We start from the raw sequence: 16,325 nt of genomic DNA, 5'->3' as shown, positions 1-16,325 counted from the left end.
CTCATCTGCTACTACACCCCTCACCCATGACACACTGGACAATGGTGTCTATCTGGGCATTGATAAAAATATTCTTTCACCACTAAAAAATTGCATTCCGTCATAGCAACAAGATAAACCCGACAATAGCCCTAAGATATGTCAATACAGCAGTGAAAAGCTGCTCACTGACTAACGAAATAAACAAGACAAATTTTTCTAAAATTATACCATGTCATTCTACTGTCATTATCTGGGATTAAATATGGAATAAATATACAACCTTACCATTGCTTTTACGTGTAGAGATGTCCGTTTTGGGTCATATATTGTCTTGGACAATCAGTTTTTGAAATATATGTATTTGTGACGCCTGGATACCTTCCAAAATAGCTGTGCGTAATACCACACATGTTGTTTAATACAGGTTGTAATATGGATTCTGGGTTGCTTATTATTCCAAATAAATTTTTTACAAGTACTTATTTCTGGCCTCTGAATGTGACTTTTTTTCATTACCCCAGCAGTTTTAACCCCCCCTTCAAACCCCCACTATCTGTTCTGCATCCTCTTTTGAGGATGATGTAACAGACAGCACTCACAGCCGACTGTTCAGACAGTCCCTTTGAGCTCTGTTTCACTGCCGTCCCTGGCTTGTGTGAGCTCCATGAGATCATTTCTTCATTCATGCTCCTGAACTTGCTTATTGGACTCAATCTACGGGACAAATGTTTCATTGGATTTACATCAACAGACAGAAAAGGGCCATTTATAACATTTAATTTCAACCCTAGATGCACTCATTCCAAACTCTAGATCATTATCGCACTGGAAATGGCTCTATTGTAACCAAGCTTGAGCTCCTTAGCATACTTTCTATCCAAAAATAACCTTGTACACAATAAAGTACACCTGAATCCATTTCTGAAAAGGGCAGCGGAAATACAAATACATAACTCAGCATAAAAGCAAAAGATCTCATCCATATTTCACAAAATTGGTAAATTATGTTCTACTCAACAACTTTACATTTTTGGCACTTAGTGTGCTGCCGATGGGTATTTTTGCAAAGCTCAATGTGGCCTAACGTCCGACATCAGTGCTTGCAACAATTAGCACCTTGCCCGCAACGTGAGAAGTTTGAATCACTGGGAGCACTGTTTTGAGCACGTCAACCAATGAAGAGATAATAAATGAGCAGTGAGAACACCCCTCAGACCACAAGCGTCATGTGACCTGTCATGCCCCTCCCCTCCCCCTGGCACCACTAGCACTGCAGGCCAGGTGAGGGGTATAACTCCTACATCAACAAAAACATGTTTTCAATGTACATAAATGCCAAGTTACTCACACATACAAAGCACTGTCTGTAAGTCATACAATTTGCTAAATGTGGGGCAGCCATTAAAAGTACTGATATCAAAATGAGGCCAAGTTCCAACAAACAATATTGGCCTTGCTCACACAAATTAGCCCTATTCCAAAACAATGCTACCCAATTTCATTTCATTTGGCCCTGTGTTTTTGCATCTTCATTTGTGAGCTAAGACAGCCAATATTGTTTTTTGCAACTTGACCTAATTTTGATATCACTGCTTTTAACAGCCTAAATTTAGCTAGTTTTAATGACGTTTACAGTGCCTTTGGAAAGTATTCAGAAACCTTCACTTTTTCCACATTTTGTTACGTTACAGCCTTATTCTAAAATTGATTAAATTCATTTTTATTCTCATCAATCTACACACAATACCCCGTAATGACAAAGCGAAAACAGGTTTTTAGAAATTTTAGCAAATGTATTAAAATAAAAAACTGAAATATCCATGAAAGCCACTATGAGGCTGAGAAATACGAAACATATTACATATACAAATATGAGACATAAGCCAAACCAAATGCTAACCAAAAGCAACTGTTTGGAATATCATTAAGAAGAAAGAGTTCGCCCTGGCGAACTCAGAAATCACTTTATATGCATGTGTTTAATTTTTTTTTTCTTCTCCCTTCTTTTTTAAAATTATTTTGTGACTTTCCCATCTGAAACCCTTTGTAGCCCCTCTGATCTCTGCAGCTGAAGCATTTCTAATTGATTCTCGGAGGAGCGGGCTTTCTGGGGAGGGTTTGTAAACCCTGCCGCTCGGTTCGTTATCAGGCGCGTCGCTCCGAGGGTCTGCGGCGGGAATGGGAATACCGCGGATTAGAGGGATCCTTCAGAACTCCGCTCTCCTTCGTTTAGTTCCGCCCTACGCCCCTGGCACACGCTACGCGGACTCCTCCGCCACCTCCCGTCCCCTTTCTCTTCTCCACCTCCCGGCCCCTCTTTCTTCTCTCCCTCGCGCTGACCGATACCAAAAAGTCAAATATTTTATGTCGTAAAATATGTTTGTAAAACGTGTGTTAGTCAGATAAAACTATATGGGATAAAGCTCATATTAGGAATACGTGAGAAAGTACAAAAAACCTGAAAAAATACACTGTAAACTATCTGATGTAAGAAAAGTGTAATAATAATATGCGGGAGCTGATGCCTTTATGGAACATCCCTCCATCCATATTATCTGTGCCCACCTATCCTGGGCAGGGTCGTGGGGGGTGCTGGAGCCTATCGCAGCGTGCATTGGGCGAGAGGCAGGAATACACCCTGGACAGGCCGCCAATCTATTGCAGAGCACACACACCATTCACTCACTATTCACACCTGTGGCAATTTAGAGTCTCCAGTTCACCTACCTGTATGTCTTTGGACAATCGGAGGAAAGTGGAGTACCCGGAGGGGAACTCCACACAGAAAGGCCCAGGCCGGGAGTCAAACCCAGGATCTTCTGGCTGTGAGGCAACATTGCTACCCATTGCATCATCATGCCGCCCAATAATATATATATATTGACCTCTGAACCTCTGAAATATGTGTGCATTTTAAGAAATATAAGTTTATAAGTCTACATGCTGGAAGTGTAATTCTATTTGATACAGAAAATTATTTATGGTTAAAGACAACTCAGGAGGGAACAGAGATTCCCCTATCCTCCCTTTCATCTGGAAGTGCACTTACTTTAGTCTGGAGTAGGATAGAAAGAGTCAATGTTAATGTTAATGTTAATCTAGGTTAGGATAGAAAGAGTAGCCAGGACAGTGTGGCTACTCTTTCTCTTCAGACATTCAATAGTCTGAGTGACCACAATGTGTTCAGACGGCAAGATGAAAAAACACAGGGCCAAGTTACTTGAAATAATCTAGGAAAATTGGGTATCAGCATTGCTATGGAATACGGTATTTTAAATGTGTGTCAGCTAAGATAGGCAATATAATTTATTGTAACTTGGCCTAATTCGAATGACTTCTAGACAGTGCTTTGTATGTGTGACTAACCTGGCATTTTTGTATGTTGAAAACGTGTTTTTCTTCAGATAAGATTGGACAGCTATGGTGAATGTTATCTGAAAAGGGCCATGGCGGGTGCAGGGTTCGGTCTTAGCCTAGCGCTAAAACACCTGATTCTGCTTATCGAGGTCTTTATTGAAGACCATGATTAGTTCATTAGTTGAATCAGGCATTGTAGTGCTGGGCTAAAAACAAAAGCCTCCACCAGCACAGGCCCATTTCAGATAAGATTAGACACCCCTACTCTCAACCATTCAGTAAAAGGAGCTGCAGTTTCAAAGACTGTGCATCTGCTATCTGTTTCGAGCAAGTCTTAGGTGCCATTATGTCATAGGTGGTTCAGTTGGTTCAAATGCCACCTCCAAATGGAGCCATGCCTACCTAATGTCATCATTCATCAGAAGTAACTAACCAAAGCATATCCCCAGAAGCTTGTCCCAAAAATTTAATTAACAACTTCATTTTCCACACTGTTCCAGAAATGTTTCTTGTTAGCTGAGCATGTGTTTATGAGTCCAGATGTTAAACTGGAGCAAGACACAGAAATATGAATAATGTACACAGGACTTTCAAATGTATCAAAAAAAATTAATAAGTTATCTCCACGCACTCTCGTCTGTGCATCGACATTAAACACAGCACGTCTCCCACTTTAAGCCCAAAAGTCAACACGTCCTCCTGATGCTCACTCCCAGGATAAATGTGCAAGATTCCCAACTGGACATTTACTGTGGCACTTTAGGTTTGGCATTTAACTTAAAGGCATAAACACAGCACTGCAGTCTAGGATTCAAACCTACAATGTTCTGCCTGCAAGACCCAGGTCTTTAGCCTCAACAGCCACGTCCCCGTTTGGGAACCCAGCCCTGTGCAAATACGAGTATACGGCCCGTTATCATCGAGAGCAGGGAAAATCAATCCCCTGTGTCTAGAAACCGAGGGATGAGTATACATATTAAGCATTGCAGACCTAGAGAGAGAGGGGGAGAGTGAGCTGGGTATAAATGACGAGCCTTGCTCCTCAGGAAGACCTCATTTTTTCATGAGGAGGACATTCATTATTCAGCAACTAGGATCTAATTAATCGTTGTCTTTGAGCACTACGGTAATAGAGAATTGATTGATCCATCTGAGAGGGAGATTGGGACGGGGGGGGGGGGGGGCAATGCACAGGCTCTTATAAGTGGATGATTCCATTCAGCAAGGCAATGGGGGGGGGGGCTCCACAAGTTTAACAGAGTGGGTGAATGCATTCAGGAGGTAGATGGGGAAGGGGGGGGCTACCCAGGTTCAATTGAGCAGATGAATCCATTCAGGAGAGAGGTGGAGGTTCAGTTGAGTAGATGAACCAGTACATTTACATTTACCGAATGTGAACATTCTGCAAATCACTAACTGCATCTCATTTGGACATCTGAAAATGTCCGACTTCAGGGGGAAAAAAATTCTCTCACGCCAAGCGAGCACAGGTTCTTTACAGGGCTTTTATTTTGTCGTGCACTGGTGAATTTAAAAAAATGAAGACTGGGCACTGTCAGACTCGAGGGGAAGGAAATGTAAAAGCAGATGCATCTTGGTTGTTAAGCAGCAGTGTCGGGGGTTCCATGGGGATTGCCATTATTGATTAAAATCTCATTACTGTAATCCCTTCATATGCTGTAGATAGAGGAGCCAGGGGAAGGCAGTAATCATGGCAACGGCCTCTGCAAGCATGTGACAAGAGGGGAGAAGAGATGAATACTAGGATTTAAAGAAACTCTTCGAGTTTAACATATCCTGTAGCTCATCATATCATACAATGTCATATTCATATCCTCGGAGCCCAAACAAGGACAAGGCAGAAAACTATAAAGGTACAATACGAGGACAAAGCAACTTTATCCAGTCCGTGCTCATTTCTATCCAACCACATTCTGTTATTTCATCACTTTCATATCAAAGAAATGATCATGGCAAATTATATCAGCGACATCACCGGGTGAGCCACTGAACATATTATTTTTTAAATCAGAAGGTTTTCTTACTTACACAATGAAAACACACTGAATAATACATTTCAATATGGAGGCACTCTAACTATATTTTCCAATACATGCAAATATAATATTGTCATATAAATATAATATTTGACCATATCCCCAAAGGTGGTATGTATGTATAGTACTCAATTATTCTTCAAAGTTATGTTCTTATGAATCTTAGTTTTGGTTTGAACTTTGGTAAAATGAAAACTTGCAGCATTATGATCTCCAGGAACAGGGCTGGGGCCGCCCTGGGTAAGGCACGGTTTTCAGAGGAGGTATGAAGTGCAGTTCCGTTCAAATACACTCTTCCTTCAAAGCATCTTTATTTTAGGTCCTCAGCCTCTGTCACTGTTACATACATAATAATGGGTAAGATGAAGATTCTCATGTCTTCCTCTGTACTTTGATATTGAGTCTTCCCTGTGTAAAATGTTTGTGAAATTGACATGAAAACCAAGCAGATTTTCCCGTGAGGGATTTTAAATGCTTGCTATCAATGATAGGCTTTCCTTTATTGACCATTTTCATGGAATTTCATGCATTTTCATTCAATTTGGATGGATGGATGCAACCGCTTGCAAGATACTATGAAGACTGATAATTCAGTCAATATCTGTTTTTAACTTTGACCTTACTCCAAAAAAAGAGAAGAAGATGAGCTGCACTAATCACAGAGTATTACAGTGAATTTACAACTGGTTGATACTTTCAGGCTACTTCCTGCTTATCCACACTGAGATCCTGGAATTATAGCCAGAATGTATCCACCAGTCAGTGCTGGAATTCTATTGGCTGTAATGTAAGAGACTCTGCGATTGGCGGAGATCTGCAGTTTTTTCCCCAAATAAAGTGTGCAGTTTTTTTTGTGACTGAGCTACATGTACTATGCCTCTATGTCCCCTTTAAATTAAATACAGGGGGCCTCCATCACTGGCCATTTCTGTCAGTATTTATTGTTTTTTTTTATGATGTCCTGCAGGCTAGCCATTTGAGTGCTTGCCAAGCAGTTCATTAATATTAATCAAGGCTAATTCTTCTTCTCTGCTTGTGATTCATTTTCAAGTATGACAAGGAGGATGTCAAACACAGGAGATTTACAGCTGTTAGCGAGAAAGAGAGCAAGAGAGAGAGAGAGAGAGAGAGTGAGAGAGCAGAATATGTTCTTCAAACAATCATTGTTTACATGTCAAATAATACAGTGTGGTTAAAGCACTGATGCGATAGTGTGAGAGAAGGAAAGAGACAGAGAGAGAGAGAGAGAGAGAAATAGACAGAGAAAGGAGGAGGGAGATGGGGGGAGGGAAAAGGAGAGTCTGGCAGGCTGTGTACATTTGCATATACAGAGCGGTGGTCTCCCGGGCTCCAGTGAAGAGGCTGTTTTGCTGGAAGCGGAGAGGTATTGATATTTAGCTCACTGGCACCCAGCTCCAGTCCAGAACAGCGCTGTGCTGCCCTTTGCAACAAGTCCCGCAGAGCCAGCTCCTCGGCGTCGAAAAAAAAGCCACAGCACGTCGCCAATTACATCTCACCGCGCCCCACGATTCCCTGCAATTTGCCTAATACAAAAAACACTCCCTTCCTTGAATGGAATTTACTGCAGAATACTGTAAATAGGTGGACTTTTCTGAATATGGAAGGACACATATATTACACAGCAATTTAGTTCAGACAGCTATTTCGTACTATATCTGAAAGAATCAATAATTTCCATTTTGCCCATATATTGTGAAGTGTTGAAATATGTCGATGATATCTTTTATTTTTATATTCCGTCTCTGTAATGACCTAAAACTGGGCAGAGAAGGAGCCACTGGCCCAATGATGTAGGGGCAGCTATAATTGAATAAGTAATCAGTCTCATAAATTTACTTAAATTATCTAAAACATCCAGCCATAAATTTCAATTTTCGATTAATAATTATAATTACCAATACTAGTAGTCAAATATAATTAGATCAAAGATTTAATAGATAACCTGAAGGATGTAAAGAGTTATTTGAAAGACAGATTTGACTTGGCTCTCATGCAACATCAAGAAGACACATGTTTAATAAAATAATTCTTTTTACGAACATATTCTAAAAATAGAACATGCACAAAGTAATATAACCAGGAAAGATAAGAGAAAGGTAGGAAAGTGTGTTATGAGTGTGTGCGAGTGTCCGTGCGTGTTTGCATGTGCACGTGTGTCCTTTGTCTGAAGGAGAAAGGCAAAGTGGCCTGGTTGAATAGCTTCATTTTTAGCTACAAAGAAATATCGCACCCGGCAGTGCTGAAGAAAGAAGGGCAGCTTCAATTCATAAGCAGTAGGTAAGTGCAACCGAGCTGGTTATTTGCCCAGTACTGACCATACTGATATTGTTAGATTGTTAGTCAAAGAATTGGAAGGAGTTTGAGTTAGCTGGCAGGAGAGACCACGTGTGGTTGCACTGCGTGTTGACAACAAACCGATTCACGTAATTACACAACTCATTCAAATCCAAAACCTCTCTAAAAATGAATAAAATTGTCCATTATAAAACATTTGAAAAAAGCACATAAAGTGATATGAATTCTAACAAAGCTGGCAGCTCTGAGTTTGTATAGCGGCATTGTTGCCAAATGTACGCCAACAATATAGTACACGTGTACTCTTCACATTCACGTGTGCTTTTTGAACACGTGATTTTTATTAAATGTATTTAAACGTATTCATTTTGTAAGGGTAAGGCCACTCATTGCATGTAGGGATGACACGCTACAATCCAATTCTGGCATTCAACCGATGCTTTGAAACCTATGTAAATACATTTTAGATGACAAAGAAACCATCTAGAGACCCATTTTCCCTTTTATTTTATTTTCTTTTCTCCCTATCCGGAGATGCCAGTTCAATTCCTAAGCCCATACCATCGACACGGAGGCTCCTGCCAATTCAGCCATGCGCAGACCTGTCATGGCCGAACAACTTCCCATCAGCCACCTCTTCCTCTTACCCGACAGCTGAGCTGCACAAGAACCGGCCATTTAGTCATTTCCCTACAGACGAAAGGGCCTATCAGTTTCTCTGAGTGCAGCAGACACACGATCAACCGGACAAGTCTCTTTCCCGCAGTGCAAAAGGGGACTGTTCTGCCTTGGCAACACCACAGCCAATTATGTTTAAGGGTGCCGGCCAATAGGCAGTTGATGCCAGAACCCTTAGGGAACGCCACTGCATTAGGAACAAGTACTTTAGTAGGACATGCCACTCAATCTCCTGATTCTTCAAATATTTGACCAGGAGAATATCTATCAATTACTATAAATTAGGGGTCCCCAACCCTGGTCCTGGAAAGCTATGGCATCTTCTTTTTTTTTTTTTTTGGTATTCTGAACTTTAATTAAAATAATTTAAGGTGAAAAACAAAACCAGCAGACCCTGCAGCTCTCCAGAACAGGACTGAGGACCACTGTCATAATTAATACTCAAGTGCTTATTAACAAGAAACGAATAAGTCAATATAACCGACATACAGGTGAGCCTGTATATACTCATACCCAGAATATTAGTCACTGATATCATTAATTTCCCTGCATGGAAAGGTGAGTTCCTGCAGACCTGTGTGCAATTAGACATTATTTACCCAGAAAGCATTGGGGTAAGCATCATGCAGGAATGATATGGAAAATGGCTTCGGGACTGCTGAACCTAGGGAGCCGCAAAACCGCAGTGTCATAAAACGGAAAACCCACAGCCCTGTGGCGGGCATTAGGGCCGACGCCTTATTAATTCAAGCAGCCGTCTGTCTGGTGAGGCGGATCATAGCTCAGGGGCGCGGAGAGCGCGGGACACCCACAAATCCAAAAACCGCGACGGCTGGATTATCAGCTGAGCCCCACAGCCGCCGCACCACCCCTAGCGCATCGCCCCAAAGCAGAACGCGCGGTCAGGCACCAAAGCCGCAGGTTACCCAAAAAAAAAAAAAAAAGACCTCATGTGACTCCAAAACTCTGTTAAATTGTATTTGATGGAGTTTTCAAAGCTTAAAGATTGCTCGATTGCTCCTACTCGATTGCTTGTGTCTGACACGCGCTTCCGTGAGGAGTGTGGCAAATGAAATCCAATATAGCCATATGTAAAGTTCTGCATGTGGGAAAATAAAAACATTAGGCAGGATTACTTTATGGGAGGAACAAAACTGGAATGTGCTCAGTTTGAAAAAGACTTGGGAGAAATGGTTGATCAAAGCCTTTCTGGTTCTAGGCACTGTGCTGTAGCAGTAAAAAAAAAAAGGATGCTGGGATATATAGCCAAAAATATTGAGTATAAATCCAAGGAAGTTATACTTATCTTATACAATACATTTGTTAGACCACACTTGGAGTATTGTGTGCAGTTCTGGGAACCATAATACAAGAAAGATACAGAGGCTCTGGAAAAAGTTTGAAGAAGAGCAACAAAATTTATTCCTGATATGAAAGATAAAAGCGATGAGGAAAGACTTAAGATGCTTAACCACTTCAAGCTGAGTAAAAGAAGACTCAGGGGTGATTTGATTGAGGCTTTTAAATTCATAAAGGGGATCAACAAAGTGAACTACAAGAGATTCTTCAGGTTGAGTTCTGTTAGTAGAAGGGGATGTAAATGGAAATTAACAAAAGGTAGATTCCATACAGACATTAGGAAGAATTTTTTCACACAGAGTAGTCAGTGTGGGGAATAGCCTGCCAGGTCACATAGTAGAGGCAGAAACTCAGGATTTTCAAGACTAGGCTTGACATAGTGTTAGATGCTATCTAGTCTGTAGGTAATCAGAGCACTAATTTATGTAGGAAAATGGCGAGCATTGTTGGGCTGAATGGCCTGTTCTTGTCATTATGTTATGTTATGTTATGTTATCTTTCTCAGGCTGGAATGACAATCCTTTCAGCTGTCAGGGAGTGTGTTTTCATCGAGTTGTTATTGTATTTCTTTCCGCACATTAGAAGCTGTAAATGACTGCACTAAATCATCATGGGAAATACAATTCAGGAAGTGTGATCAGTAATTATCTCCCTGTAATGAGATCGTTTCACATCTTTTTCATCCGACACACCATCACAGAGCTGCTGGGAAACGGAGACTGTCAATCTCAGGTCCCTGGGAATTTTGTGATCATAGCAATTTTCCCCCACATTCACCAGTCCCTTCATTAGGTTAAATTATAAGGGACAAAGGTGGAAGGTGACTAGTCTCAGCAGGTAGGGCTGTGTTTTAAGCCCCATATGACAGGCTGTCCAAAGGACAGATGGACAGGAAGATGGGCAGAGGTCTTAACCAACCAAACAGCCAGCTTCCACTTCTAACACTGAAAAACCTGCTGTGTTAATGTCATACTCATGTGAGTTAAGGTCCTTAGTCAAAGGCAACAGCTATTTACGGAGAAAAGCCACTTAATCCGTTGTGTTCAGATAAGTCTCCGTAGCGATAACGGCAATAGGCATTCTGCGAGCCTTTGAATTTCAGAGTTCCAGAAGTCTCATAGCCTATTACATGTTTCTGGGTTACAGGATTGGTTCCCTTTAACCAAGATGTCACACTGGGGGAGGTATTGTTCACATCCTTGCATTTCCTGTGGAATGTAGGGAGATGTAGTTCCGTTGTCCCTGCTCAGGGCCAATACACATCAGCCAAGTAAACTCCATATATACGACCTCATATTATGTGACCCCATAATGAATCAAATCAAGTCTATTTAAAAGTGAATATTTTTAATTTAATTATTTATCGTATGGAGTGCTGGCTTATTGTTCTGTGTCTTGACTATTTTTCTTTTAGGTATCCATCTATCCTACTGTGTTCAAAGACCCTAGGGAATCATTTTCCATTTTGTTTGCCTATTTTAGCTTATATTTATGGGCTTATTTATTTAAAAATGCTGACTAAATCCATGGGGAACTCATTATGAATGTGCTATACAAAAAGAAATATCGATTGATTGACTGAAGACTAGAGCCAAATGGATGATCCATGATTATTGTTTATTCATTTATTCATAATGTTCACATGAAACAGAAAAAGGAGTAAAGTTCTAAACTTACAGATTGTGGGCACAGGTGATGTACAAGATCCCTTTTTTACGCCATCACACATTCACGACATGACACATGACATCATTGTTCACACATTATAACCATTTACAGGACTGCATCAGGCTCATCATATTTAATCGCATGGCTATGGCCCCCTGGTTTAAAAAGTCATGATTGCTTCCTTAATACTCATAATAAAAACTGGTATTCTAAAAAATACATGTCCCTGTACCTGTGCAGAAAATGATCCTTAATTTTGAAAATATTGAACATTTAGCAATCTCCATTTGGAGCAGGGTAGGACCTTCCAGCGTTTTGCCCAGTAACAATGACACTATTCTGCTGTTTTTGTTTTTCATTTCCTGTGGAATATAAATGAATTGAAAGCTACTTTGTTTTAACAAACACAGTGATGTAATTAAGAGTTTATGACTGGAGTTGTGATAAGTTATTATTGCAGGAGGTGCTAATAAACTGGAATTGAAACTTGGGGGGGGGGGAGAGCAATGGAAGAATCAGCATGAATAAATGAGATTATCTTGGACTTTTTATTTAAACAGTAGCTGAAAGGTCACCGGGTTCCGTGCTGAGCAGACGCTCGCGCGTACAGCGCTGAGTGGTGCTAACACTCTTTTTTTCCTTGTCGATGGCACAGCTGAGGTACAATGCGCTTGGGCTGACTGCGAAATCATCTATGCAAAATGACTCTTTACACACCATTAGTGCTCTCTGCTGAGCTGTTCCCCGGGTTCCGCAGCGTTCTTTTTCATCAGCAGAACTAAAAACACGGACCCCATCAGCACATTAGCGCTTAAGAACACGCCGCGCTGCGTTTTAGAAGGCTACGGGGGGGGGGGGGGGGGGGGGGGGGGGGGGGGGGGGGAAGTCATGTCGGGAGCGGCCTTTATTTTATTTTTATTTTTTTCCACAAGAGGGGCAGCAGCTCTGACAGAATTTGGATACAGACGCACTCCCCCCCACACTGAAGACGATAGTCACGGACTGCAAGAAGGTCTCTATTGGATTATCCCTTTCATAAAGAAAAACAATTCATTGTGTGTGTGTTTCTGTTTGTGTTTGTGTGTGCGCACGCGCGTGTGTGCAAAAATTAATTAATTAACAAAGACAGGATGTGTTAGCTAATCCGCGACTAGCTTTGATCACGAAAAGATGCAATTTTAAAAAAAGAACCAAGGGACTCAGAGTTTATATGATGCTGGCTCAGATGCAACACGTTTGAGGATAGGAACATAAGAGGTTTTTAATAAGAAACAATGCCTCTTCAGTGCAGCCACAGCTAATGGAACACGTCTGTAGGCGATTCCTTTGCCACCCCACTACATTAGCGTCACCGTAGATTAGAATTCTGTTTTCTTTTAGAATGTCTATTTTCTCTATGGTGTGAAGCAAATGATTTACGGGTAGGCCTATATGAAGATGCCAAGTGATATGAAATGATCACAAATCATGTACTCCACCGGCATAGGGGAGCTTATGAATGTGCTCACACGCGCATGTATATTTCTCATCATTTTATACCTCTTTTAAACACTGACTTTGGAAAGTAATCGGAGCACACTCTCACACACGCACAATTAAAATCATTTTCTTTATCACTGCCACTCCTACCAAGCCTTTATCATCAAAACACACGGACCCATTTGGGGTTTTCGCCGTTGTTTCAGGAGGAAAATCTGCGGAATTTTTTTTGTTATTGGAACAAAATATTGTTGCTCCAGAAGTGATAGACAGTGATTCGGTACTTCAATCGATGTGTTTTTTGAGCAAACAGGGCTATGCTAAATGTGTTCATTCAAGCTGAGAGGACCACCACAGTGTCACAGGAGGTCAAAAGAAAAATCAATTTAGTCTGAAGCCTTTTGAATTTGACATTTTTAATTCAATTAATTCAAAACACTCAAACTGTGAACATTTTAACATTGGGAAATACTGACACATCGAAGGTGTTTTGGACAAACATATTTCTCTTGATTTGGCTTGGCACTACACAATTTTAAGCTTCGTAATCAAACGAGGCACATGTGGCTAAAGTGCAGATTTCTGGATAATGTGGGCACCCCTGCCGCCAATGGCCTGTATGACCTGTCACTTTGGGCCACAGGATGCTAAAGAAGTGTATGCAACTTGCATGTAGGATTTGACCTGGACACCTGGAGCATATCGACCTGCCCCTGCCTGTCTATTCTATTCAATATGTCATTTGTTTATGCCAGGAAGTACTGGCCTTTGGCAAGTGCTCATTTTCCCCCCTTAATTATAGTGGTAAGGATTTGGCAAACATCCAAGTCCACCTGAGTGGTAGAGGAGGGTCAAAGTTCTGCAATACTACGTAGTCTTGATTTTAGGCTTTTCATTGCAATTGTGAGGATGAGAAATAAGAAAAAACAGTCACAGACATACTCCAAACCTTAGGCTCATCAAAATTAACTGTTTGGAACATGATTAATAAGAAAGAGAACACTGGTGAGCTCAGTAATTGCAAATGCCCCGGTAGGCTAAGGAAGACAATTGATGACCAAAGAATTCTCACCATAATGAAGAAAAAATCCAAACACCTGTCTGACAAAGCAGAAACACTTTTCAGGAGGTGTGAATGTATCAGTGACTACTGTCCACAGAAGATGTAACTAACAGAACTACAGAGGTTATACTGCAAGATGCCAACCGCTAGTCAGCCGTAGAAACAGGATGGCCAGGTTGTGGTTTTCCCAGAGATACCTAAAACAGCCTAGAGAATTCTGGAAAAGGTATTGTGGACAGCCGAGACCAAGATTCACTTGCATCAGAGTGACGAAAAGATCAAAGTGGGGAGGCCAAAAGGAACTGCCAAAGATCCAAAGCATACCACCACCCTCCCCTCCACATCAGTGAAACATAGTGGTGGAGGTGTTGTAGTTTGGGCATGTATGGCTGCTCACTTGTCTTCATTGATGATGTAACTCGTGATAACAGCACCATAAATGAAATCTGAAGTGTTCAGAAGCAGCTGATCTGCCCGTTTCAGCAAATGCCTCCAAACTCATTGAACAGAACTTCATCCAGCAAGATTATGATCCCAAACATACTGCTAAAGCAAAAAAAGTTCTTCAAAGCTAAAAACTGGAAAATTCTTGACGGGTCAGGTGATTTTCCAGATCTGAATCCAAATGAACATGCGATTCATATGCTTAAGTAAACACTTAAGGCAACTAGCCAAAAGACTAGCAGGAGCTAAAGATGCCTACAGCACAGACCTGGCAGAGCATCACCAGAGAAGGTACTCAGCACCTGGTGATGTCTATGAGTGACAGACCTTTCATTTTCATTACATTGTTATTGGCGGACTGAATCTTACAATCTTGATTTCAAATACTTCCTTAATTATGATGTAATAATACGGCCCGCAGCAACAACTGACAGAACGCCAGCTTCATTAAATGAAAGCTTCACCGAAGATGACTCTTTCCCCTTAATGACTTTTAATTTAGATCCTTTCATTTGTTTGTGCTGGCAAACATTACCGATAAGTTCAACCATTGCCCACGAGCAAGATTCCACCAGCTTTCCTTTTCAACCGCTGAAACGCAAAATAACATAAAACAAAATAAACAAACGCCAACCTGTGGAGATTCAATACAGCTACACCGCCGCAAGCCACCCGTTGGCCAAACCGTGACGGTCAGAACCTGCCAGCCCAAACCAAAGCACACTTAAACGGTCAAAGGTCTCCATGGCTGGAGGTGTTAAAAGAGGGCTTCGACAGCCAGTGGCTCACCACGTCGAAGTTCTCGGCTCCGCACTCCGTCCCACGGTAGTGGCAGGCCAGGAGCATGTCCTTGATGTCGTGGCCCGTGCGGTCATAGAACTCGAACATGTTGAAGGGGCGGGGCTTAAAGTTGTGGAAGTCTGCTTTGACCTTCAACGTCTCCAGAACGCTTTCCTCCACCAGGTGCGTGTCCCGGATTTCATACCTGTGTGCCAAGTAGAGAAAGTATCGATTAGAGGTTCACCAAAGCACTAGGGTTCATTATACTACACTATATATTCTACTATATTACACTGAGCGCGGTAACAAAGGTATGAATTTTAAGGTATGAATCTGCCCAGTGGTGCATACATGTTGTTTGAAGTACAACAGACATTTACAGGGCTGTAGCAGTTGTCAAAGATCTGTGCTGATACACCTTGATGGAGAGCATTAGGGTTGATTAATTTAATGTCTTTTGAGGCTTTTGACAAATGCAAATATTTCACATTTTTTATATATGCATTCACAGCAGTCAAACACTACACACACACACTGTGTTGCTTAGTTAAAGTGTAAATGCAGTCTTACGATGTTTATGTGGGTGTGTCTGAGTGACTGTGTGTTCATTTAAACGACGCAGTGTGCGGTGTGAATGTCAATCGAAAGTCTACATTTGTAGTTTTAAATACTTTTTTTCCATGTGTATTTTGTGCCCCATCAGCGACTCGCAATCCCTCTATGATAAAAGCAGTGATACATCAAACAAATCACCACCAAGCACAGTGTGTTCCTTGGGGTAAGTGAGTGTTTGACTGATAGGTCTGTTAAAAAGTAGTCTGGTCTGAACATTAGTGTAAGACAAATGGTTCATCACAATAGCTGCAGTTGTAGTTATACCTTTTTGTTCCTGAGACATGGTTTGAGACCTACAGTATGGTCAATATTCAGTTGCAGTTCAGTTCAGTTGGTGATTATCACGTATGCCTGCTCTCAGAATGTCAAAAGTAACACAGCAAGGCTCAAAGTCAAGACAGGAAGTGACATTGGGCAGGACAGGAAGTGGGGATAGGATGTGTCCGAGAAAGAACAGAATTATTCATTTCCATTTATGTTTTACAAATAAACATACATTTTCTTTATTAAAGTTGTGGCTATGAATC

At 41.3% G+C, this 16,325-nt stretch overlaps 1 protein-coding gene across 1 annotated transcript in view; it reads right to left on the bottom strand.

The window, feature by feature from the left end:
* LOC118211306 (acid-sensing ion channel 1) overlaps positions 1 to 16,325 on the bottom strand; it is a 172,620-nt gene that overhangs the window by 137,317 nt on the left and 18,978 nt on the right. The window contains exon 2 of the mRNA XM_035388422.1: positions 15,193 to 15,388. Coding sequence (XP_035244313.1) covers positions 15,193 to 15,388 — 196 coding nt within the window. The remainder of the gene's footprint in view (positions 1 to 15,192; positions 15,389 to 16,325) is intronic.

This window comes from Anguilla anguilla, chromosome 13, assembly GCF_013347855.1.
Source record: "Anguilla anguilla isolate fAngAng1 chromosome 13, fAngAng1.pri, whole genome shotgun sequence".
Classification (NCBI taxonomy): Eukaryota; Metazoa; Chordata; class Actinopteri; order Anguilliformes; family Anguillidae; genus Anguilla; species Anguilla anguilla.
This window is presented reverse-complemented; position numbering and strand designations above follow the sequence as displayed.